At 37.2% G+C, this 24,032-nt stretch overlaps 2 protein-coding genes across 7 annotated transcripts in view; one reads left to right on the top strand and one right to left on the bottom strand.

The window, feature by feature from the left end:
* The window catches only part of PAAF1 (proteasomal ATPase associated factor 1), a 47,687-nt gene that overhangs the window by 18,805 nt on the left and 4,850 nt on the right, over positions 1-24,032 (bottom strand). For 5 of the 6 annotated variants that reach the window (XR_010383419.1, XR_004139304.2, XR_010383420.1 and 2 more), the window contains exons 1-6: positions 19,871-20,061; positions 18,713-18,753; positions 14,858-14,961; positions 11,227-11,316; positions 4,262-4,360; positions 3,462-3,612 (exon numbers count right to left, since the gene is read on the bottom strand). Coding sequence is in view for 3 of the 6 variants with exons in the window: in XM_010989377.3 (XP_010987679.2) it covers positions 3,462-3,612; positions 4,262-4,360; positions 11,227-11,316; positions 14,858-14,961; positions 18,713-18,753; positions 19,871-20,061 (676 nt within the window). In the remaining 3 variants the exon portion in view is untranslated. Of the gene's footprint in view, positions 1-3,461; positions 3,613-4,261; positions 4,361-11,226; positions 11,317-14,857; positions 14,962-18,712; positions 18,754-19,870; positions 20,062-24,032 lie in introns of those variants that run through there. The other variant, XM_064492696.1, reaches the window with a different exon arrangement.
* On the top strand, positions 20,064-23,031 carry LOC105096946 (cytochrome c oxidase assembly factor 4 homolog, mitochondrial). Its single transcript, XM_010989397.3, has 2 exons — positions 20,064-20,190; positions 22,172-23,031. Exon 2 carries the CDS (start codon positions 22,184-22,186, stop codon positions 22,436-22,438), a length of 255 nt encoding a protein of 84 aa, XP_010987699.1. The 5' UTR covers positions 20,064-20,190; positions 22,172-22,183; the 3' UTR covers positions 22,439-23,031.

Genomic DNA, 24,032 nt, shown 5'->3' with positions numbered 1-24,032 from the left:
TTACAAATGAGAAAATTGAGGTTCAGAAAAGTTAAGCAATCTTCCAAGGTTGTACAGGTTGTAAATGGAAAAATTAAGATTTAAGCCAAGATCTGTATGACTTCAAATCCTATGTTTAACCACTCTACTATACTGCTTCCCTTACTATCATGTTTCCATACACTAGAAGCAGTAAGCAAGCCAGGGACTTAGTTAAGCTAACAAAAGGTTATCCTTTACAATAGTCCTTTATATAGAGCTAGCTACTCTATTAGTGTCCCTGTAAACATCAGGTTATGTTCAGTCCAGTCTTCCTTTTATATCTTGTTTGCCAAGACTTACCTAGGCAATGAAAGTCCATGTTCACTTTCAACACTATCTTCTGCTTCTCTTATTTAGTCACCACTTGTGAAACCACTAAAGATCACAAATGCAGGTAATACTTCTTTATTGTTTTTTATGTGGTTCATGACTTCTGCTAATAAAGAGCTTCAAATACTCAGAACTAAAGAGATTGTAAAAAAGGAGCCAAACAAACCTGGAAGTCATTTGAGTGGAGACAGTGTCCCATCTGCCGCTAAATTACTGGAGATTAATCTCGATTTTTGCTCTGTACTGTGGAAGAATGGGCAACCCCAAACCCGAGGCTCCTTTACAGAACTGGAGAGGCACATTCAAGATCTGACAGACATCAGTCTGGATCTGACTTCATGTAATTTCTCCTAAAGCTTATTATCATTTCTGTTCAATCTAATTAAAAAAAAACAAAACTCTCAAGGAAAAAAGAGTCAGGATTGTTATACTCTGAAGACGCCCCCACCCCACCCCAGGACTTCCTCACAGGGCCAAAAGAATGGAACAGCTATGTGAATAAAAGCTTAAATCAGATTAACAAACATTCTATAAGTCACTCTAAGTTAAATGACATGCATGGGTTCTCAAGAACTGAAGAACATTGGGAGACTTGGGAGGGTACACTCAATACTGCAGTAATCCAAAGGTTTTCTGAAGTTGAGTGAGCACTGATGCTGAATATGCATTTTGTTGAGTTCAACATGCACAGCCATGTCTTGTTCCACTGGAAAGCTTCTCTGTGCCTCATACATTCAAGGTGGCCAGATCTGAGGTAAATCCTTCAGTATTCTTCTAGATGCCTTTGGCTCCTGGACTCCCCAAATGTGAGGCCACTTTGACTCCTCAGACCTGTCAGTTCTTCAGGCTGAATGTGAGGAAGGCTCTAAATACCCCTTCTATTCCCTCTCAATGCACCCATGTACCTAAGTCTTAGATGTAAACCTGTTTATTTGCTAAGGTTAGCATGTGTGTTTGCTAGATGATCTGTATGTAATCTGACAAACCATTATAAAGAATTATTAAGGGAGGAGGGTATAGCTCAGGTGGTAGAGCACATGTTCAGCATACATGAGGTCCTGGGTTCAATCCCCAGTACCTCCTCTAAAAATAAACAAGCCTAGTTACCTCCTCCAACCCTGCCAAAATAAAATAATTAAATAATACAATAATAAATAGAATATTTTTTTAAAAAGTATTAAAACTTAAAAATCAATCTCTACAAGCAAGTTATTTATAATGCAGTCCGGTACACAAGGCAAAAACACTGGATTAAATATCATAAGTATAGGGCAATACATAATTAATTCCCAAATGAGTGGTACAGATGATGCGTATTACGGTCTCAAAGGAGGGATCAAGGTAAGAAATTATTTGGGGATGTTATTACATTTTCAAAAATATCCAAACTTGTAAAAGTAAGAATGACATATTTATCACATTTTTTAAAATAAAAAATTAAAGATAAAACATTTCTAAATTAATTTTCCCCAACAAACCAGCCAATCAGTTAGTTACAGAGGGAAGATGTTCTCACTCTGTATCTACAATCTGATATCAACCGGTTATATGGTTAATCCATTTAAAAAATATGAACTGTGATTTTAAATCCACAGGAATCAACAGCAGTATCTCTTGCAGTAATGGAGACAAAAGCAAAAATAAACAAATGGGATCTAATTAAATTTAAAAGCTTTTGCACAGATACCATCAACAAAGAGACAACCTACAGAATGAGAAATTTGCAAATGATATGACCAACAAGGGACTAATTTCCAAAATATACAAATAGCTCATACAGCTTAATATCAAAAAAACAAGGAACCAATCAATAAATGGGCAGAAGACCTAAACAGACATCTCTCCAAAGAAGACACAGATGTCCAATAAGCACATGAAAAGATGCTCTACATTACTAATTGCTAGAGAAATGCAAATCAAAACTACAATGAGATATCACCACATGTCAGTCAGAATGGCCATCATTAAAGTCTTCAAATGATAAATGCTGGAGAGGGTGTGGAGAAAAAGGAACTCACTCTTCGTAGGAATGTAAACTGGTGCAGCCCTAAAAAACTAAAAATAGACTTACCATATGATCTAGCAGTTCCATTCCTGGGCATATATCTGGAGAAAAATACAATTCAAAAAGGCACATGCACCCCAATGTTCACAGCAGCACTATTTACAATAGCAAAGACATGGAAACAACCCAAATGTCCATCGCCAGAGGACTAGATAAAGAAGATGTGTTGTGTGCACACACACACACACACACACACACACACACACACACAAAGGAATACTACTCAACCATAAAAAAATAGCTAAAGAAAAGAAAAGAAAAGAAAAACAATAGCCATTTGCAGCAACACGGATGGACCTGGAGATTGTCATTCTAAGTGAAGTAAGCCAGGAAGAGAAAAATGCCACATGATATCGCTTATATGTGGAATCTTAAAAAAAGGGACACAAACAAACTTATCTACAAAACAGAAACAGACTCACCAACATAGAGAATAAATTTAGGATTACCAGGGGTTAAAGAGGGTAGGAAGGGATAAATTGGGAATTCAAAAATTGCACCTCTTGGGGAATGATGGAAATGTTAGCTATCTTGATTGTGGTGGTGGTTTCATTGGTGTATACATCTATCAAAATTCATCAAAGTGTAACATCTGAAATATGTGTAGTTTACTGTACAGGGACCAAAACACAATAAAGGTGTTTAAAAAAAACAAAGTCAGTACCAAGCTCTATCTGATGTCTGGTGATGCAGCCATTTGCCACCCAGCTTTTACTATCACCTCAGCCAAAGGACTAATGAGAAAAAGTGGGCACACCTACCTCTCTCTTTTTTCCCAGCACACAAGTAAATGATCTCCTATGGAGGCTTTTTTTCCCCTTTTCAATTGTGAAAGACTACTATTTATGTAAGGCAGTTAGTTCTAGATAGCATTAATAAGACTGAGTAGGAAAGGAATCGCTAATCCTTGGAGAAATAGCAGTTCATTGGCCAGGTGGATAAATTATTTATGTTTTTGTGGATAACTAGCTTCTGTTTCTGTCTTTTTGGTGATTCATTTCTGGGGATTATCAGAGAAACCTTTGGGAAAAATCACTCTTCATACCTCCTTTGTGACCTTTGAAGGTCACCACGCAGCTAGCATCTTCAGCTGACCAGATCTTCAGCTGGGCATCCATTCCCCCACTCAGAACTACAAGGCCTGATGGGAAAAACCTGCAACAATTCACATCAAACACATGTCCTTCCAATACTCTCTGGAAAAACAAAAGAAAATTCCATGCTAGTTCTCTTGTCCATCCCTTGATGTTCTCTTACCTCCCATACCCTTGGTCCCTTAAATGAAAAATCTACATGCTGGGTTTTAAAACAAAAGAGATCCAGAGACTCTCTTTTAGTTCATCTATCTACCAGTAGTGTACTAAGAGCTACTGACTGGCTCCCTTTCCTGGGCTTTGGCTACAGATGTCATGGATTTGAACTACATGGCTCTCACAGTCATCACTAAGTCTAGCTCTACATATAAGGAGTTGAGGAGGCTTGAGGATTTTTACTCACCTCTCCTTAAAATCCTCTACAGAGGTTGGGGGACTCAGCCATACAGTTAGTGTAACAGCCGAGATACTCTGCCTTAGAAATGGATCACTGAAGGCAGTTCATACCAAGGGAACACCCACTCAGACATTCACTGGCCTGGCTCCTCCACTGTTCCAGCCCCAATTTGTTCTGGCAAATCACCAAACTTGAGCATGGTTCTCAGATTAACAAATGGAAGAACAAAGATCTATTGAAGTGCAGTGTTCCTACATTTTCAGAGTGGGCCACTGTTTTTTTCATGACGTAGTCTAAGGTTTCTCAGACCACCCTTCATGTGTAAGGCCCTAAAAGTGTATCCAAAGTCTTTACTCTGAGCTCTCCGTTGGAAGCCTGCCAGATTTTCATGCTCCCATCGGTACTAGAAGACACACCAAGGCCTCCTCCACTGGAAATGTCCAAGCATGTTATCTGTTCAAAAGACAAAACAACCAGTGTTATAAACAATGAAATGCTCTTCTTCCCTTGAAATATGTTATAAACCTCTCCCATTTCACGCTCCTCTGAGACTTCTTCAGGTTTATGCTTCTCAACACAAAGGACATGTGTTTCATGTAAAGGCTGAGTTATCATCACCAATCTCCCAACGAGGCTAGAGCCAAAACCCTTTATTTCTTGAAACAAAAAGATATTCTTGCAGTTACCTATAATCTCTTGCTTCAGCTAAAAAGTTCCCTATTCCCGTATCATTTCCATAGTTTCCATCTTTTGTTATTTTATTTTAAAATTAAAATAATTCTCCTAATTCTTGGGAATTCACTTACATAAAAGAAAGACTTCCAAGATGCACCAGAAGGATTCAATGAAAAGCAAAGGTGCTTCCAATTTACTACTTCACATTCCCTCTATAAAACCTTAAGTGTGTGTGTGTGTGTGTGTGTGTGTGTGTGTGTGTATTTTAGAGTAAGTAATAGAGAATTCTAAGATTCACTTACACAATTTGAATATTAGGAATCACTTCATGAATAAGCTATTATCAGAATGCCAAGTCTCTTTCATATACATGCATATGTAATACCCCCTTTTGATTAAAAAAACACCCAGTTGCAAATATTCCAGAAATGTAGGACTGAGATATATAAATCCTAGTCATATTCTCAACAACCATGATTCTCATTTGACCTAAATTATTAAGGAAAAAGTAGGAATTTTGGCCTTAATTATTTAACCTTCCACTTTACATTTCTATGCCAATTAAGCCATAATGAATAGGTTTGGAAAGAACTAAAGGGATATATAGGTCAACTGTAACACTTTCTAAGACTTTTTCTTCTTTATTTTGGTTCCTCAATAAAAAGACTATTAACTTAATTGTAGTTCCTTTAATTTTAAGGATTATGACAACAATTAACATTTATACCATGTTTTATCATTTTCAAATACTGAATCATTTAATCCTCATAGTAATCCCATTCTGCTCCTAGCTTCTCACTGGTAGGTACTGCATTCACATTCTAGTGTAGTAGACATCTCTCAGACCTATCTTTCTTCTTCAAGACCACTGCTACTGCCCTAATCCTGGTCCTTGAGTCTGACAACGGGTACTGTCAATTTCAACTCTATTCTGGTCCCACATCCCTAGAATGTAGGCTCTACAACACAGTTCAATCCATAGCCCCAGTACCAGAAGAGTATCTGTAATATACTAGGTGATTAATAAGTGGGTGAATCACCTAATAATGGCTCAAATAAGAGACAGGGAGAATGAGAGATACAATAAAGGAACTTATAGAAAATGATCTACTCTTCAAAAGATAAATGGTTTGTTTTCCCAAATCCCGCAAGGAGTTCATCACTTCCTCCCTTAGTGGTCTTCAGTTCTGTTTATATATTGTAGTGGTTGTCAACCAGAAGCAATCTGTTCCTAGGGGGACATTTGGCAATGTTTGTAAACATTTTTAGTTGTCACAAATGGGGGCGGCGTCCATTGACAACTCGTAGGTAGAGGCCAGGGATGCTGCTAAACATCCTACAGTGCACAGAACAGCCTCCTACAGAAAAAGAATTATCCATCTTAAAAGATCAATAGTGTCAAAGCTGAGAAACTCTGATATACTGTTTCGTATCCTCTCAGTTAATAAACTCTTCCTGGAGGGGACAGGGATATTGTGTTATTTATCTGTGTTACATACCTTTGGGGCCCTAGTTCCTAGACCTAAAAAGTAATTAAGTCTGAACTATTCATTTTTTCCAAAGTGACAGAACACTGAAAAGTAGTTTACAGATCATACTAGCTGTCTCTTTCCTCCAAATTTTTATTTAAAGAAAAAGAGAAAAGAGAACTAATATTTATTGAATAGCTATTATGTGCCAAACAAGTAACAGACACTACTCTCATACAATCCACTCAAAAATCTTTAAGTATTTGTTGTATTTTTCAAATGAGAAATCTGAGGCTTCAGAGGTGGTTAAGTAATTTCCCCAAGGTGACATAGCACAGCCAGGATACAAATCCAGGACAGAGTCTAAAGATAAAGATCTATTCCTTAGTCACACCAAACAAACAAGACAGATCTATGGGTCAATCCTAAATATTGGATAAAGATGACAATTCAAGTCTATGAGATAAAGGATGAATTACTTTGTAGTGCTATGGGTATGACACGCTAATCATTTCAAAAAGAATTAAGTTAGACACCTCTTCAAGCCAAATAACAAAAATAAAGCTTGAAATGTAAAAAGTAAAACATAAAAATTCAAAGAAACTACTTTATTTATAATTTTATTTGACACTTATATTGTGCTTGCCATGTTCCACGCCCAATTCTAATTGCTTCAATCCTCATAACGACCGTATGAGATAAATATTATTTTTAGTCTTATTTTACGGACAAGGAACTTTTAGTACAGGAAGGTTAAGTATCTGCCCAAATGTCACACAGTAAGTGGCAGAACCAAAATTAGAATCCATGACGTCAAATTCAGTGAGCATGTCTCTAGAGTCCCTGCTCTTCTACATTATGCTGAGTAACTAAAAGTAAATATACATAAAATTATGGTCTGCCCCAAGCAGGATCCCAAAGGCAGTCACCATAAGCTGACAGGTATAAATTGGTAAGTCTTATTATCTAGAAATATTAAATATCTTGCATGTCAAAGACACCATAAACAAAAAACCATAAACAATAAGCTAGAAAAAAACTACCTGTAAAATACACGTCAAAGGATCAATACCTTTTATATAAGAAGCGCTCTTACCAACAAAGAAAAAAATTCACACTTAGAAAAATGGGCAAATGACATAAAGAGTGGCCAATAAATATATGAAAAAGTGGTCAATTCATAATTAAGGGAATGCAAATTAAAATAACAATGAAACATACAGAATGTTGGGACTGTTATTTGTGCTCTCTGTGGGGTAGTTGGATAAAATTGGGCAGCTAAAATTTTCACTCCTGTGTGCCTCCTAAATTTAAAAAAAAAAAAGTTTGACTCCTTTACACCATACACAAAAATAAACTCAAAATGGATCAAACACTTAAACGAAAGACAAGATACAATAAACCTCCTAGAAGAAAATATAGGCAAAATATTGTCTCACATACGTCTCAAAAATGTTCTCCTAGGGCAGTCTACCCAAGCAATAGAAATAAAAGCAAGAATAAACAAATGGGACCTAATGAAACTTACAAGCTTCTGCACAGCAAAGGAAACCATAAGTAAAACAAACGACAACCTATGGAATGGGAGAAAATTTTTGCAAACGATGAAATCGACAAAGGCTTTATCTCCAGAATATATAAGCAGCTCATATGACTTAATAAGAAAAAAATAAACAACCCAATCCAAAAATGAGCAGAGGACCTAAACAAGCAATTCTCCAAGGAAGAAATACAAATGATCAATAGGCACATGAAAAAATGCTCAATATCACTAATTATCAGAGAAATGCAAATCAAAACTACAATGAGGTATCACCTCACACCAGCCAGAATGGCCATCATTCAAAAGTCCACAAATGACAAATGCTGGAGAAGCTGTGGAGAAAAGGGAACCCTCCAACACTGCTGGTGGGAATGTAGTTTGGTGCAGCCACTGTGGAAAACAGTATGGAGATTCCTCAAAAGACTAGGAATAGACTTACCATATGACCTAGGAATCCCGCTCCTGGGCATATATCCAGAAGGAACCCTATTTCAAAAAGACACCTGCACCCCAATGTTCATAGCAGCACTATTTACAATAGCCAAGACATGGAAACAGCCTAAATGTCCATCAACAGATGACCGGATAAAGAAGATGTGGTATATTTATACAATGGAATACTATTCAGCCATAAAAACCGACAACATAATGCCATTTGCAGCAACACGGATGTTCCTGGAGAATGTCATTCTAAGTGAAGTAAGCCAGAGAGAGAAAGAAAAACACCATATGAGATCGCTCATATGAGGAATCTAAATAAAAAACATAAATACAAAACAGAAACAAGACTCATAGACATAGAATACAGACTTGTGGTTGCCAAGGGGGTTGGGAATGGGAAGAGGCAGAATGGGATTTCAAAATTTGTAGATACTGACAGGCATATGTAGAATAGATAAACAAGATTATACTGTATAGCACAAGGAAATATATACAAAATCTTGTGGTAGCTCACAGTGGAAAAAAAATGTGACAATGAATATATGTATGTTCATGCATAACTGAAAAATTGTGCTCTACACTGGAACTTGACACAACATTGTAAAATCACTATAACTCAATAAAAAAAATGTTTAGAAAAAAAGTTTGTAAATTGACTTGCAGACACAAAGTAGCAACTATCCTGCATGTTTGCTGTTGGGTTTTCTTCCTTTCTTTTTCTTTTCTTTTCTTTTTTTTTTTGTAAACAGGTGAAATTTTCCAACTTGGCACATGCCATTCAGTTTTCCATATATCACACAGTTGTATAAAGTAGTAAAACTGAAGGAGGGAATGATTGTTGTATACACTTTAAAACTGCTTTGTATGGTCTCATTTGAGATTTTTAAAAATGCTAAATAACAATGAAATACCATCCCTCAAAATGGTAAAACTTAAAAAAAATTCTAATACCCAGTATTGGCAGAGAATGTCAAGTAAGATTGGTAGAAAAGCAATACAGTAAAAGCCTTTTTTAAACAATGGATAGGGCCCAGTAGTAGGTCAATCACAAAAAATTCAGATAAAGTCAGAAATAATAGAGAATGATACATAAATATCTACATTTTATTTTAACTCAAATATATAAATGTACAGTAAAATTCACTAATCTTTTCATTAGCCCACTGATCACTATAAGGAAGCATTACCTTGGTTTTCTTGTAATATACTATAACTAAAAGGTATATAACTTCCAGTTCCTCTAAAGCAAGGTAAATCTCTAATCACACTTAAAAAGCAATCTAAGAGCAAAGATTCATCCAGGGTTTTTTTTGTTTTAATCTTTCCCCTAATATTTTACATTTCTCTTGTCCACACCATACTAAATAGAAGATTTTTTAAAAACTCTTTTTTATCAAGTCTCTATAAAGCAGTCAACTTAATTTCAAAGACATAGTCACTGTCTTTTCACACTCATATTTCATTGGTTTAACATACTGAATTAATTAACATAATTTCAAAAATAATATAGCTGACATTATAACTGATCCTTGGTAAGCAGTCAACTTAACTGGCAGCATCAGTATGCAGACCTCAGAATGCTTACAAGCTGTAAATGTGCTGTGAGCATGGGTCAGAATGGTTTACAGAGGAAATGCAGAGCAACAGTTGACTCAATAAATTAGTTAAGTAGAAGTCAGAACATATCAAAAGCCTTATAATTTACATTTCCTGTGACTCAGCAACTCCACTTTTACAAATGTATTCTAATTTCTTCTTATTTTGGGGAGTAAAGGATTAGCTATAAGTATATCACCAAAATATGAAGTCATTAAGTTGGAGAAAATTAATGTCTAGTAATGTAAGATTAGAAAAATAAATTACAGTAAAGCCATACAGTGGAATACTATGCAACTCTTAAAATAATACACATAAAGTGAACATAGAGTAATGTACATAGTGTATTATTAACAAATAAAAACTAAGTTATAAAAGAACATGTATTATAAAAACCTATTACAGGAAAATATTTTTAAAAAAAGACTGGGAGGGTTAAGTGAAATAATGATATGTAAAGCTTAGCATGGTGCTGGCACATAGCAGGCAATCAATAAATGTTAGCTATTACTACTATGATTTTTCAAAATTGAGATGTAGTTAATGTACAATCTAAGTTACAGGTGTACAACACAGCAGTTCACAATTTTTAAAGATTATACTTCATTTATAGTTATAAAATATTAGCTATATTCCCTGGGTTTTATAATATATCTTTGTTGCTTATTTATTTTATACATAATAGTTTGTAACTCTTAATCCCCTAGCCCAATGTTTCCCATCTCCTCTTCCCTCTCCTCACTGGTAACCATTAGTTTATTCTCTATATCTGTGAATCTGTTTCCTTTTTGTTATATTCACTAGTTCGTTTTATTTTTCACATTCCACGTATAAGTGATACCATACAGTATTTGCCTTTCTCTGACTTATTTCACTTAGCTTAATACCTTCCAAGTCCATCCATGTTGTTGCAAATGGCAAAATTACTATGATTATTATTAATAGATGTTATATAATAAAAGCTCACAACAGTTATTTATCTTTAATTATGGAAATATGAGTAATTTTCATTTTCTTTTATATTTCCTAAATTTCCATCACTAAATGTATATTTATTTTCCAATAAGTGCAAAAAACAGCTCCTTTTGAAAATATATCACACAATAAGAAGCAGAAGGATTTAATATAATCAGTTTATTCACCTATTTCTCACTTCTGCTTCCAAAAAGCCTATGGTAGTAGAAAGAACTTTATCACAAAGACCTCTGAAAATCATTCCTCAGTACGCTGTACTTGGAATTTTGAGAAAATGCCCCTGTTCTGCAGGCAAACGGACAGAAATATGAGCAGCAGCAAATTATGCAAACATCAACTACTATCATCATTATCCAAAAGCCAGTAACTAGCTCTGCTAAAACATATATAAGTACATTTCATAAAATTCCTTTAAGATTACCAGTGAGTGGATTTGTACACTTATTCTAAGTGGACCCAAGTATCAGTTTTGCCATATATACAACATTTCATCAGCTGTGTTATCTTATAATGCAAAGTAATGAAAAACACATTAATATGTTTATAGCACTAGACAAGCAGATAAAATGAAAACCCAAATATGCTATTACATTTTCTCCTCATTTTATTAAAATACTTACACTCTTTGTATGAATTCTGGAAAAAGTAGTATATGGTGCCAAAAACTTCGAAGATGCAGTTTCCTTTGGACATGAAATATGAATGCTTTTCTAAAAGGAGAGGGAAAGATGATATCCATCAGTAAATCTACTCCAATGGAATTAAAACTTCTTAAAGAAAACATTAGGATGAGAGAAAACACTTACCTTTTAAGTGTACCCTCTCTAATCCTCCTTCCCCAATGCACAAAACTATCACTCCCCTATAGATCAGCAGTCCTTTTACTGCAGAGAACTGCAATGTAATTTGGTATCGCTGAGCCATTACGTTTTTATGTTTAAGTATACCCATAGAAGTATACTTAAGTATACTTCCCATAGAAGACAAGCCAACAATAAGATACAACTGACAAACATAAGAACATTAATTTTCAGAAGAAAATCTATTATCAGTATTCTCAATTAGCAGTGAGGCAAGGAAAAGGATCTACAGATCTGAGGAAACAGGACCAGTCCCCAGGTTAGGGCCTAAAAGACTAGTCTAAAAATAAACTTGCTGCCTATAAGAACTTTCAGAAAAAATGTTAGACTACTGACATGTATAGTTACCAGAGTGAGAGAGTAGGTAAAGTAAATTATGGTACAGTCATACAAGCTTGGCCAGGCTTGGGGTGCCCATTCTCACCTAGGACTTTAAGACTGGTCATCATAATATAGCTTTCTTACGATTCCCCATGTGTTTTGCCTAGTCATTATTACACTTCTTTCAGCTACTGTATGTAGGAAGATAACACTGGTAACATAGTGTTAAATTATACCTAGAACCAGATGTCAGATTCAAGCGACATAATAATAAACACCAAAATAAATAAATAAATAAATAAATAAATAAATAAATAAATAAATAAATAAATAAATAAATAACAGATTCAAGTGACATGATTTGCTAAAGGCAGACTTTGTAACCATTTAAGGTAAATATGCTGGTGTTTCAAGGCAGCATGTGTAGAAGTATAAAAGGCTTAGTAAACACCTCCTCAAGGATTCTTGCAATATGACAATCCCTTACTCTAATCAGAATACCAACACCATCCCCTGAGTGTGTATCTCCTATACAGAGCTGAGGAGTTGCTCTCACCAAATGGCCCCTAACCTGTTATCTCTTCTGCAATAGTACTTGAAAGTTTCTGGAAATTCTGCTGGACTATGAAAATATCTTCAATAATCAAGATTTTCTGAACTTCTTTATAAGGCTAAACTATGTATAAGCACAGTCCTCAGAGTTCATTAGAAAGAACAGTTTCAAAGTTATAATATTCTCATTACTAAAAATCAGTATGCTCTTATTACAGGTTTTATACTTCTTTAAAAAAACAATTAGATTATCTATACAAACTGTACTTTCTTAGCCAGTGTATTTATGCCTGGCTGCCTGCAGGCCTTTCATTAAATGAGTTTTTGCTTCTAACCGCATGACAAAGTGCATACAGCTGCAAGAGAGCTGACCCGGATTTAGAATTGTCTCCTGTACCCCAAACTAAAGCATCAGCTAAACTCTCTGACTGAATATTCATACCAAGCAAGGATGTGAGGAGCTCTGAAAGCTTAGTGTTTGGGCCATTATAAGAAATGAATTTGCTCTCAGAAGACTTCATTTCTTTGGTGCTAACTATGTAAAAGATTTCAAGAATCAGTGGTCTCCTGCTTATTAATCCTGCAAACCTACCTTTATATCATAAACAGACTATGAAGGAAGATAAGTGCCGAATTACCTTCCAATGTCAGCAGTAGAGAATCATGCTGTTAATGAAAATATTTTAAAGAAAAGTTGCAGGAGATATAACAGACAAAATTCAGTGTGGAAGGGCAAGTGTGAGTATTCCACACCAAGAAAAAATTCAAAGTCAAACTTTCTATCTTTCGGGGTTAGGTTTTTAAGCATAATGACAGATCTGTTTAACAGAACAATGTAGCAACATAAAATAGCAAGGTGACTCATGGCAGTTAGGAAACAAATGAATGTTCAACCATAAGCACTTACTGTCTGACCCAGCAGGTACACAGCAGAAATTAGCAATGATGTTGGAGGAGATAAAAATTGTATCAGGGCCTGAGTACAAAGGGAAGAAAGGAAGTCAGCACCAAGGCTGTGGATGGATACTGGCGAAACACCTGGAAAAATGTAGGCTTGCAAGGTGGTGTTATACTTGAAATCAAAAGAACTGGGTTTCAATTCTGACATACTGTCTAATCAGCTTCGATCATCAGAGGTTAATTAACCTCTCTGAGTGTGTTTGCTTATCTGCAAAATGGAAATCTAAAATGGCAATCCCACAGGATTGTTATGATAAACAGCAATTCACTTTTGAAATACGTTACAGCTTCTTTCATATGCATTCTTAGTCTCCACTATTCAGCCTGTAAGGTAGAATATTATCTCTGTTTTATAGATGAGGAAACTGAGGCTCAGGGAACTACTAAGTTATCTATCCAAAATCATCTTGCTAGTAAGTGTCAGAGTAACAAAGACTTGGACTCAGATCTTCTGACACTTTCTATAGTACTATTTATGAAAAATAAATATAAAATATATTATAACATGTCAACTATTACTTTGTATAGAGTATAATGAATAAACATTTGCTAAAAATCTTATGTAAAACATAAAATATTCTCTATTCTTTTCAGTATACCTGAAATATCTTATAACCAAAAAAGTTTAACTACACACAAAAAGAAAACAAAAAGGCTGGTTCATCCTTTGGGAACTGCCATAGCATACAGACTGCAGCCATCAGAATGTGGAAGGAAAGTCAGTTCGAGGGCTTCACAACACTTAGTTTGGCCATCTACTCACCTCAAAGACCAATGAAAAAAACTATTAAGTACTACGAATGTAGGTCTCCACCAAGGTGTTGCCAGACACATTATAATGCTATGCTGTACAACATGGTAGATACTAGCCACATAAAGCTTGAAATGTGACCAAAGCAAATGAGGACCTGAATTTCTAATTTTATTTAAAGTTTAATTTTAAAACTGATACTTCATTCAGTTATCAGAAAACTTTTAAGTATGTTTGGAACTACTTAGGTATGTGGATCTATGTTTTTAACTGTAAATTTTTAAAAACCTAAATACATATCAAGTATTCCCAATAAAAAATCAGAGTCTGAATTGAGATGTGTTCTAAGGGTAAAATATACAAAGAATCTCAAAGACTTAATAAGAAAAAAGGAATGTAAACCATCTCTAATAATTTATCATATTAATTCCAGGTTGAAATAATATTTTAGATATATTGGGTTAAATAAAATACATTATTAAAATTAATTTCACCTGTTTATTTTTACCTTTTTAATGTGACTACTAGAAAATTTAAAATTACATACAGGGCTCACATTATTTATCTATTGGACAGCACTGATATAAGGGAAGCAAGAGAAAGTTTGCATCTAAAAACAAATGTTAAGTACCAAAGAAAAAGAAAACTTTTGACATTCAAAGGCAGTAAAAAAAAAAACTATGATTATTGTACAAATGAAGTGGAGCTGATACTGATATGTAGATAAAAGTATAAATATTTAAAGCAGATATTTAAGTACTACTATAGTTTTGCACATGGTGCCATCTAGAAGACATAAAAACCCACCTTGTTTATTTCATTCACAATAAATCCTTCTGAAGCTGTAACCTCTGGGATGCCATCAAGGCCAATTCCTTGACAAGTTAGGCTGCCATACAAAGTTGGTTTACCTATATAGCACAAAAGAAGCATTTATCAAAAAAAGAGAATTTAACATTTTTCTTCTTGAACACCCAATTCAGGCACCTGTATAGATGAGAGGAAACTGGCTCATGACAGAGAAGCAAGTACTTGTGTTAAAAGTGAGGTGAAGTGAATCTAATTTGGAGGGAATACACTCAAGGGCTAAAAGTTATGAACAAAGATTTTGAGATGTAATATAGTGTTTGTAGAGAAAGCTACTAGAGTGATCTCAACCTCATTTACTGGCTGTGAAATAAAATTCTTCCAGGATGAAAGGTGAAGACCAACATAAATATATGCATTTATCCACAGTATATACACATAATATACAATAAAGAATTAAACTTCAGTAATCTGGAAAATTTGCTTAAGTAGGACATTGCTTTTGCAGTGATATGGACGAAATAAAATATTATCCTACACATAATCATATGCAGATGGCAGAATGGAGTTAAAAATGTTCTTTTCTTCTTCTGAGCCTCCTATATACACTTTTGTAACAGCCCATAACATGTCGTTTACATTTCCAGCTTCCCTATGAGACTGTGAAGTCCTTGAGCTCACAAACTAGCAAGGTGCTACAAATTATTCAGTAAATACCTGCTGCACCAAACAGAGATTCTAAGAGTAAAAGGGAAGTAAAAACCATCATGGATTCACACAGAGTGGGAGACCTTCTTAGAGAGGGTGGGACTTAAGTAGGACCTTGAAAGAAAGCTAGGCAGAAGAGAAAGGAAACTGCAAGTCAGGGATGGGGCGTATCAAGAATAAAAGACACAAAGAACAAGAGGGAAGGAGGGATCAATTAATATACTAGTTCAGTGACAACAGTCATGGAAAAGGTAGTTGAAAGATATTAATTAAGCAACTCACAATCGAGGGTAGAAGTTTGGCCTAGAGAAGATACAGTAAAGAAGCTTCAGCAGGGAAGTGGCATGAAATGCTAGTTCAGAAAGATGCCACAAAAACAGGACTGAGGGAACTCTGCTTTTTGTCCCACTCCATGATTCTCTCCTGGCTTCCCTAACCATCCTGTGAAGTCTGGCCTTTATGGTACATCATTTCAGCCAATCTCCTGTTAGTACCCTCAGTGAGCACTCTACAATTGTAAAGTCACTGAAATGACCTCAATCTTGGTTTTTTGTCTATGTAACAAAAGTAGAATTAATCCAGTCAGTCATGTTCTACATTTCTAAGCATAGGCTGCTGAGTGCTACTACAGAAAATGACACAACTGTGCAGACTGGCACCATTACAATTTCCTACAGAGCTTCAAACTCTGCAGCTTTGCAGTCCTTTTGCCCCTTTTATTCCCCAGAGCAGCCAGTTCTCATGACACCTATCCTGCCATCAAAACTTCTTTCATAACAGCCAAAAAGTGGAAATGACTTTGTTACGGAAATGACAGACCAGCCAAGAAACAAGCACCACTCGGAGGGTTGGAGTACTCAGATGTATTACACCGGCGGGCTCAGAGGGGCTTCTGCTCCGAAGCTCTGAGCACCTCCAAGACGTGCACATGAGGTTTTATAGAGTAAAGTACAAGCTTAGGGTATTCAGCCAATAGGCATGGAACAGCTTTAGCAGCATCATTATCACAAAAGTAGAGGCAGGGAGGCAGCAAACCAACATTCCAAAGCCAGATATGTATCTTTGAAAACCCAGCTGGCTAGCAAAAAAACATGAACAGCAAACCAACACTAATTAACTTAGATTTACCAGTTAGTCCAGCAGAACTCAGATCAGTATTCCGATACTTAGATTTGTGAGCTATCTTGTTAGACCAGCCCAGCTTTTCCTTCACATTCTTAGACTTGAGTCACCTTGTTAGCCCAGCCCGGCTTTACCTTCACAATTTAAGTGTCCATCTACTGATGAAAAAGCAAAAAATGGGGTATATCCTTACAATAGAATATTACTTGGCCACAAAAATAAATGAATGCTACAAAATGGATAAACCTTGAAATTATGCTAAATCAAAGACACAAAAGGCCACATATTACAATTCCATTTATGTGAAACATCCAGAAGAGACAAATCTATAGAGACAGAAAGTCAGTTAGTGACTGCTAGGGGCTGGGAGGAGGGTGGAATGGGGAGTGACTGCTAAAGAGTACAGGGTTTCTTTTAAAATGTTTGGAATTAGATAGTGGTGATAGACACACAACTCTGTGAATATACTAAAATCCACTGAATTGTACACTTTAAAAAGGTGAACCTTATGGTATGGGAATTATATCTCAGTAAAGTTATTATCTAAAAAAAATTAGAATCCTAACAGGTAGGTAAACTGATACAGTTGTGAGAAACAGAAATAATGTATGTAAAGCATCTAGCACATTAGCACACATTTTATTTTAATAAACTGTTATTTCAGGGAAAAAAAAACTCTTCCTTAAGAGCTGACCCTACTTCCAACATCATGAAGAAAATTGAGGATATAAGATAGTCTCAAATTTCCATATCTACATCTACACTTAAGCTCATCTTCTTTCATCTTAGCCTTTCAGACTTAAGTCTCTCCTCCAAGGCACTGATTTTTCAGTTAGTTCTTTTTTCCTTTACCTACATCTTATATCTTAATTGCTTTCCATTAGTACCCATGTTTAAAAATAAAATAAAAACCCTTGATTCTTTTAACTTTATTTTTTAGTTGAAGTATAGTCAGTTTACAATGTTGTGTCAATTTCTGGTGTACAGCACAATGTTTCAGTCATACATATACATACATAAATTCTTTTTCATATTTTTTCATTATAAGTTATTACAAGATATTGACTATAGTTCCCTGTGCTATATCGTAGAAACTTGTTTATCTATTTTATATATAGTAGTTAGTATCTGCAAATCTCCAACTCCCAATTTATCCCTTCACACCTCCTTTCCCCCTTGGTAACTGTAAGTTTAAAAACCTTTGATTTTTGAGACCTTCTAGCTACCATCCTTCTCCTGTGCAGCACCAATTTCCTCAAAAGAAAACTCTATTTAAAACTCTATTTCTCATAGAAATAGAATATATTATTATATAAAAACATAAAGTATCTCCAAAATGAAAAAATAACCACTAAAACAAAATTTTCTCACAAATTTAGAAGTTACCACATGTTACCACACTAACTGCAAACGAATGAACTGGAATAACACATGAATGTCATCCAAAGGAAACACTTATAAGACTTGAGAACTAACAATATATGGCAGGGTGAAGTGACTAGGCTTTTTACTCTGATACCTAGAACGGTGGTAACTTAAGAAATGAGAAAATCAAGAAAGAGAACCCATTTGACAACAGAAGTGCTTGGCTTCAGGTTTTGGATTTGATAAACCCAAGATAACAGTGAGAACTTTAAGCAGAAACATTTAGCAGACAGCTATTTAATCTCTGCTTGAAATTGAAGAGAGGTCAGAACTAGAACTGCAGATCTAGAACTGCAGGACAATCACAACTGAAGCTACAGAACTGCTTAGGATACAATAATGAATGGCTAAGAGACTGATAAAGATGCACCAGCAATGTCTCCACAGATAAGTTTGTGGCTTCCAATGGAAAACTAATCTGAAGACTTTCCCCTAGAATGGAGAAGTTGGAGTGATGTCAGAACAGCACAGACTAGTTAAGAACATTTGAAGACTATGAGCACTGTATAAGCAGTCTGGGCCAGGAGAAAGCAGGAAGCTCTCTTTTAGTAGTAAATTCTCTTTTTCTAAAGGGAAAGCATATAGATTTAAGGACATTACCTGGGGGGTGACAGCTCAGCCAGGCCTCCCCTTCATCCTTCCTATGAAGAGACAAAAACCTAATTAGGCTCACTCAATGTCAAAAAGGATCCTAATTTGGCCACTAGCACTTAGAAATGATCTAGTCTAAAATCTCATCCAGGCATAGACAAATTTTATTTGTTGAAGAAAGTTTTGTGGATTAAGTGTTTAATGCATAGATCTGTCGGTTAAATGAATCTCAAATATTCCACCATATATTTGATGAAATACTTACTAGCTGCACAATCTTGGGCAAGTTATTTCCTGATTCTGGACTTGTGTTCTCTCAGAGGCCCTTGGTAGCCCTCAATAAATGTCAGTGTTCTTCCTATTACACATTTTGTGTTGTAGTAAGTAATGTGTATTTTATTTTAGCCCACTTAGTAAAGTGTAAGTTTCTTAAATGCAGGAGACTATGCTTTATTCATCTTCACCACTGTTTTAATTTGAAAAACTTATGAGTAATAATGGTTGCCATTCACAGCACTGCTGTACTCATTCTGGTGCCTAGCATAAGTTGCACAGTATATGATCAATAAATATATGTTAAATGAGTGAATGGTTTGCTGTGCATCCCTAATTAAGCTGTTAATTTCTTGAGGGCAGGAACCACCCCTTAAATTTAAAGTGCACATTTGAACTCCACGGAGTATCTATCTAGGTCAATCTCGACATGGTAGGCGTTACGCTGTTTCCTTAACAGAATTGTACAATATGACTAATACACCACTAGGGGCCGAGGAAGATACAAAGATTCCATCGCACAATGACAATGCGGTGGTGGCAAGTACCGGGACTTTTATAAATAGCTGAGGACCAATATTTGCTAAATGACCATGACTACTTGGCCAAGAGACTTCCTGCCTCCCAATTTTCCAGTCTTTCTCCAACTGACTGATCCTATTCTGCCTCTGGAATCACACGACGCGTATGTGTTTTTTTGCCCTCAGCATAGCTCTTCTGAGGCTGAAAAACAATGGCTATGGGCGTTTGAGACTTCTTTTTCTAGACCCAGGGTTCCCTCAACAATTGATGAGGTAATCCATATGGATATCCTGGATCGAGCATGGCTTTCCTTAACGTAAAGGCAACATCTGCTACCCGCCTCCTCCGTCCCGGTTCTGGACCTGAATTCACCTGAGGGCTTGGGCCCAGTCGCTCTGAATCCTCAAAGGCGCCGCCATCTTGACCCCGCCTCCACCAGACCGCCTCTTCCGCTCTTTCCCGGAAGTGGGTCCTCCGAAGGAGCTGCGTCGAGAACGAAGGGCGGGATCTATACCGACAGACCACCAATGAAAATGCGCGATAGGTCCTCTTCTCCACCCCATCCATTTGCGCGCGCGCGCTCCCCACAGGAGGCTGGTTCCTGACAGAAGGGTCGGAAGAGTTCCAGCTGCCTGTAAAACCGACGCCGCTGTGCAGGAGCGCGCGTCCTTCGAGTCTTGTCAGCCTGATCGGTGAGCACTGTGTGCCGTGTGCATGCGCGGTGTAGCGCAGCAGGCACAACGGGGGTGTGCCCGGTGGCCGCGTGGGGGCGCGCGTGCACGCGTCCTCTTCTGAAGGTGGGAGAGGAGCGTTGGGTGACTTAGCCACCTGGATTTCTCTGCTTTCCCATCCTTTCCATGCCTTCTTAGTCCAGACCAGCCTCCACAACCAGCTGCCGACCATCTGGCTTGCCCTGATCTCTGTGCAAGGGTCTATCTCTCTTTACTCCAGGGGAGGCTGAAGCTGGGTAATGGTGGGAAAAAGTACAGTAGCATTTACTTTATTTCTGTTGTAGCCCATGCACGTGTCATTCATTATTATATTAATCCTTACAGGAACTCTGCGAGTTAAATATTACCTTAGAAAAGATTGCACGCTAAGGCATGTTCATAGTAAGGCGAGGTGCTGGTATTCGAACCCAGATTTCTTGGCTTAGGATCCAAGGCACTGTTTTTCCCACCGTACTTGTTCTAAGGGGTTTGCCCCTTGCCTTAAAAGAGCTCACTGTATTTAGGAAGAGGAAACACGTACGGGAGCTATCATTCATTGAACTCTTTGGACGTGCCAGGCTCCTTAACGTACGTTATCTCATTTAGTCGTCAGCAGTATTGTGAGGTAGATATTATCTGTTTTTCAAGAGAGATTTTGAAGTGGTTTACCCAAAGTCACTCAAAGAGTCGGTAACAAAGCTAAGTTTCCAATTCAAGTCTGTTTTCAAAGCTCATTTTCCCCCTCCTCTCTTAGGTTATACTGCCTCCAAAGCAGAGAGTTTTGTATAGGTATAGAGTCCTTAAATCCTTCTCGTGACTTCGGCATTGCCTTCTGGACGCCTTAACATGATTACCAAGGCGTTGCTATGATCAGATACTTTTTCATTTAACCAATTTCATTAATTTTCCCGTTCTCATACTCTATTCTCCAGTCATGTAGAACTTGCAATTCCCCTTCTGTCACATTCTGTCTCAGACCCTCACCCTGCTCATCCATTGACCAGGAATATTCTTTATATCTTTGGCTAACTCTTATTCATTCATCCTTCAAGTCTCAGTTTAGAAATCACTTTCTCCAGGAAGCCTTCCCTGCCTATTCCTGCCCTTGTCTGGATTAGGTATTCCCCTACTGTGTTCCCAGTCTTAGCTGTCTGTACATACTGTACACAAGTAAATAGCCTATTTACTTGTCTAGATTGTAAACTCTATGAAGGCAGGCACTGTGTCTGTCTTGCTCACTCCTGTATCCTTAACTTTAGCATAATGCGGGGTATGTGATAGCTCCTCAGTGATCATTTCTTGAATGAATCAGAGACTCAGGAAAGGCATTAAAGAGTCCTAGCTCATTTACAGCCTGTCATGGTGAAATTTGTACAAAACCTGAGGTCATTTCTCTTCAAACCTTTCTGTATGCTACCTTGTGCTGGGTATTCTGAAGCAGATTATTGTGGGAAGACAGTCTGGGCGAATACACCTTATATTAAGTACACTCACTCACCTCACAGACTCATTTCTTGCCCTGGACCCTGTATGCTCCATGTTACAGCCACACAGCTCTCTCCATTCCTCCCATATGTCAAACCCTACCCATACTTGGGTACTCTCTCAAGTGTTAAACTTTGTTCTAATCCAGCCGTAGAATAAAGCCAATTGGATGGAAGAAGATAGCTAATTCAATTCTATTATTAGAATCATTTCGAGCTTATTAGTGCTGTGCTAAGCATTCTCATGTACTTTATCTCATTCTGTTCAGTTCAAACCATTTTGCAGTGCCTGCTCTCTGCCAGGGAGTGCCAAGGTAAATCAGACCCAGTATCTCTCCTCAAATAGCTTACAATCTCCAAGAGGAGACATATGTATAAATAGGCTATAACAATGCAGTGGTCAGTGTTACTTACAACAGAGGAACAGCATCATACATAATCATGTCCCTACTCTAACCTTCCCTCCATTGATGTTCTAGAGACTCCCAAAGATGTCAGCGCAAGGCCATACCTGGTCCCGACCGATGAAGAAGGAGGATGAGGAAGAAGACCCACTGGATCAGCTGATCTCCCGCTCTGGCTGTGCTGCTTCCCACTATGCAGTGCAGGAGTGCATGGCCCAGCATCAGGACTGGCGACAGTGCCAGCCACAGGTGCAGGCCTTCAGGGATTGCATGAGTGAACAGCAGGCAAGGCGAAGGGAGGAGCTGCAGAGGAGGAAAGAGCAAAGCAGTGCCCACAGCTGAAATCCCAAACCACCTATCCCCAGAGGATGGCCCTGCAGAAACTAGCACCCAGAGAGATCATGGGAGGAAGAAATCCTAAACAGTGGAAGTGTGGGCCAAGAAGTGTAAGACTTGGGGATAGTCTTGGGCCTGGGGTTGAAAGCCAGGCAGCCATGGGTTTGGACATTTCTGCCATAAAAAGCTGTCATATTTTCATGTTGAGATCCCACACATCCTCATCCATCTTGTGCCACCAATATTAAATACTGACCAGTATTTGCCATGTAAAACAAGAATGGAGTTAAGGGATGCTCTCCTACCCTGTGTCCTGGGTCAGTGTGTCTAGCCCTGAGCTGATTACATGGACATTTAATTTTAAAGTAAATTCACAATCTAAAGGTAAATTTGTTACCTAATCATTTCTTCATTTATTAAGTCACTGGTTCAAAAATATCAGGGTTTTCAGAGACCTTCTCATGTGCCAGGCACCGTGTTGGAAACTGATGTGATGAAAATATGATCTCTGCCTTCATGTTGCTTAGTCTGGTTTGAGAGAGAAACAAAACAACACTAGAACAACTAATCCTAACAATAATATAAATGACTTTATCTCATCATTTGTTCTGGATATTTCAGTCAATCTAATGGAAGGAAAAGCAAATGGGAAACAAACACTGAGTACCTCTCATATGCCAGACTCTGTTGAATTAGAAAATGCAGAGTCTTAACTCAGCACACTCCCAACCCAGCAAACACAATGTTAGCTTGATGTTTTAAAAAGTACATTAACATAACATACAGATTTTCAGCTTTTGAACAATGTGAGGCTGTCAACGTGGAGCTTAGAGTCCTACGTGACAATTTTCTGAAGCTGAATAATGATTTTTCTTTTAGGTGGTTGTGTTCTCCAGTTCACAACAGTTCGCCACTGCTTTTCATTTTTCTTCCATGGAGCTGCATTACCCATTCTGTTACTTTCTGTCTAGCCCTGTAAAGCATTTGGGAGTTGGAAGGGAGCTGGGAGAGTGACCCCTGCTACAGAGCTGGAGTGCAAAGGGGCATATGCTCTCATCAATAGCAGCAACATTTCTTGAGTGTGTGTGTGTGTGTGTGTGTGTGTGTTATCACAAATCAGAAATACAGTAGCCCTAAAACTACTTTGAGCCTTTGTGTTGGTATTTGGAGAGGGGAGAAAGAGAAAAGAGGGGAGAAAATATGAGGAATACCAGTCCAAAGAATAATAAAGTCCAGTTTCAGCCTTGAAGCAGAAGGGGATGACTGGGTGTATAGAAAGAGATGAATCTCTGTTGGGCCATGTGTGCTCAGTGTCGTGTGTCATCAGAGGGAGCAGTGTGGACTGCAGCTGTCAGCAAGAATCTCAAAGAAGAGAATGGAGTTGAGTTGACACCATTAAAAATGAAGTAGATATTACCTATTTGTAACATATATAGCAGAAAGGATTACCATCTGCAACAAATAAAAAGTACCTAGAAATCAGTAAAGAAAAGCAGTAGTCCAACTGACAAGTAAACAAAGTTAAGTATACCCACAAAACATAGGAAAATGTAAATATATTCTACATAACTGATAATCAGAGAAATGCATGTCTTAAAAA

This window comes from Camelus dromedarius, chromosome 12 (assembly GCF_036321535.1).
Source record: "Camelus dromedarius isolate mCamDro1 chromosome 12, mCamDro1.pat, whole genome shotgun sequence".
Lineage (NCBI taxonomy): Eukaryota > Metazoa > Chordata > Mammalia > Artiodactyla > Camelidae > Camelus > Camelus dromedarius.
The sequence above is the reverse complement of the archived record's forward strand: the minus strand, read 5'-3'. Positions and strand labels throughout refer to the sequence as shown.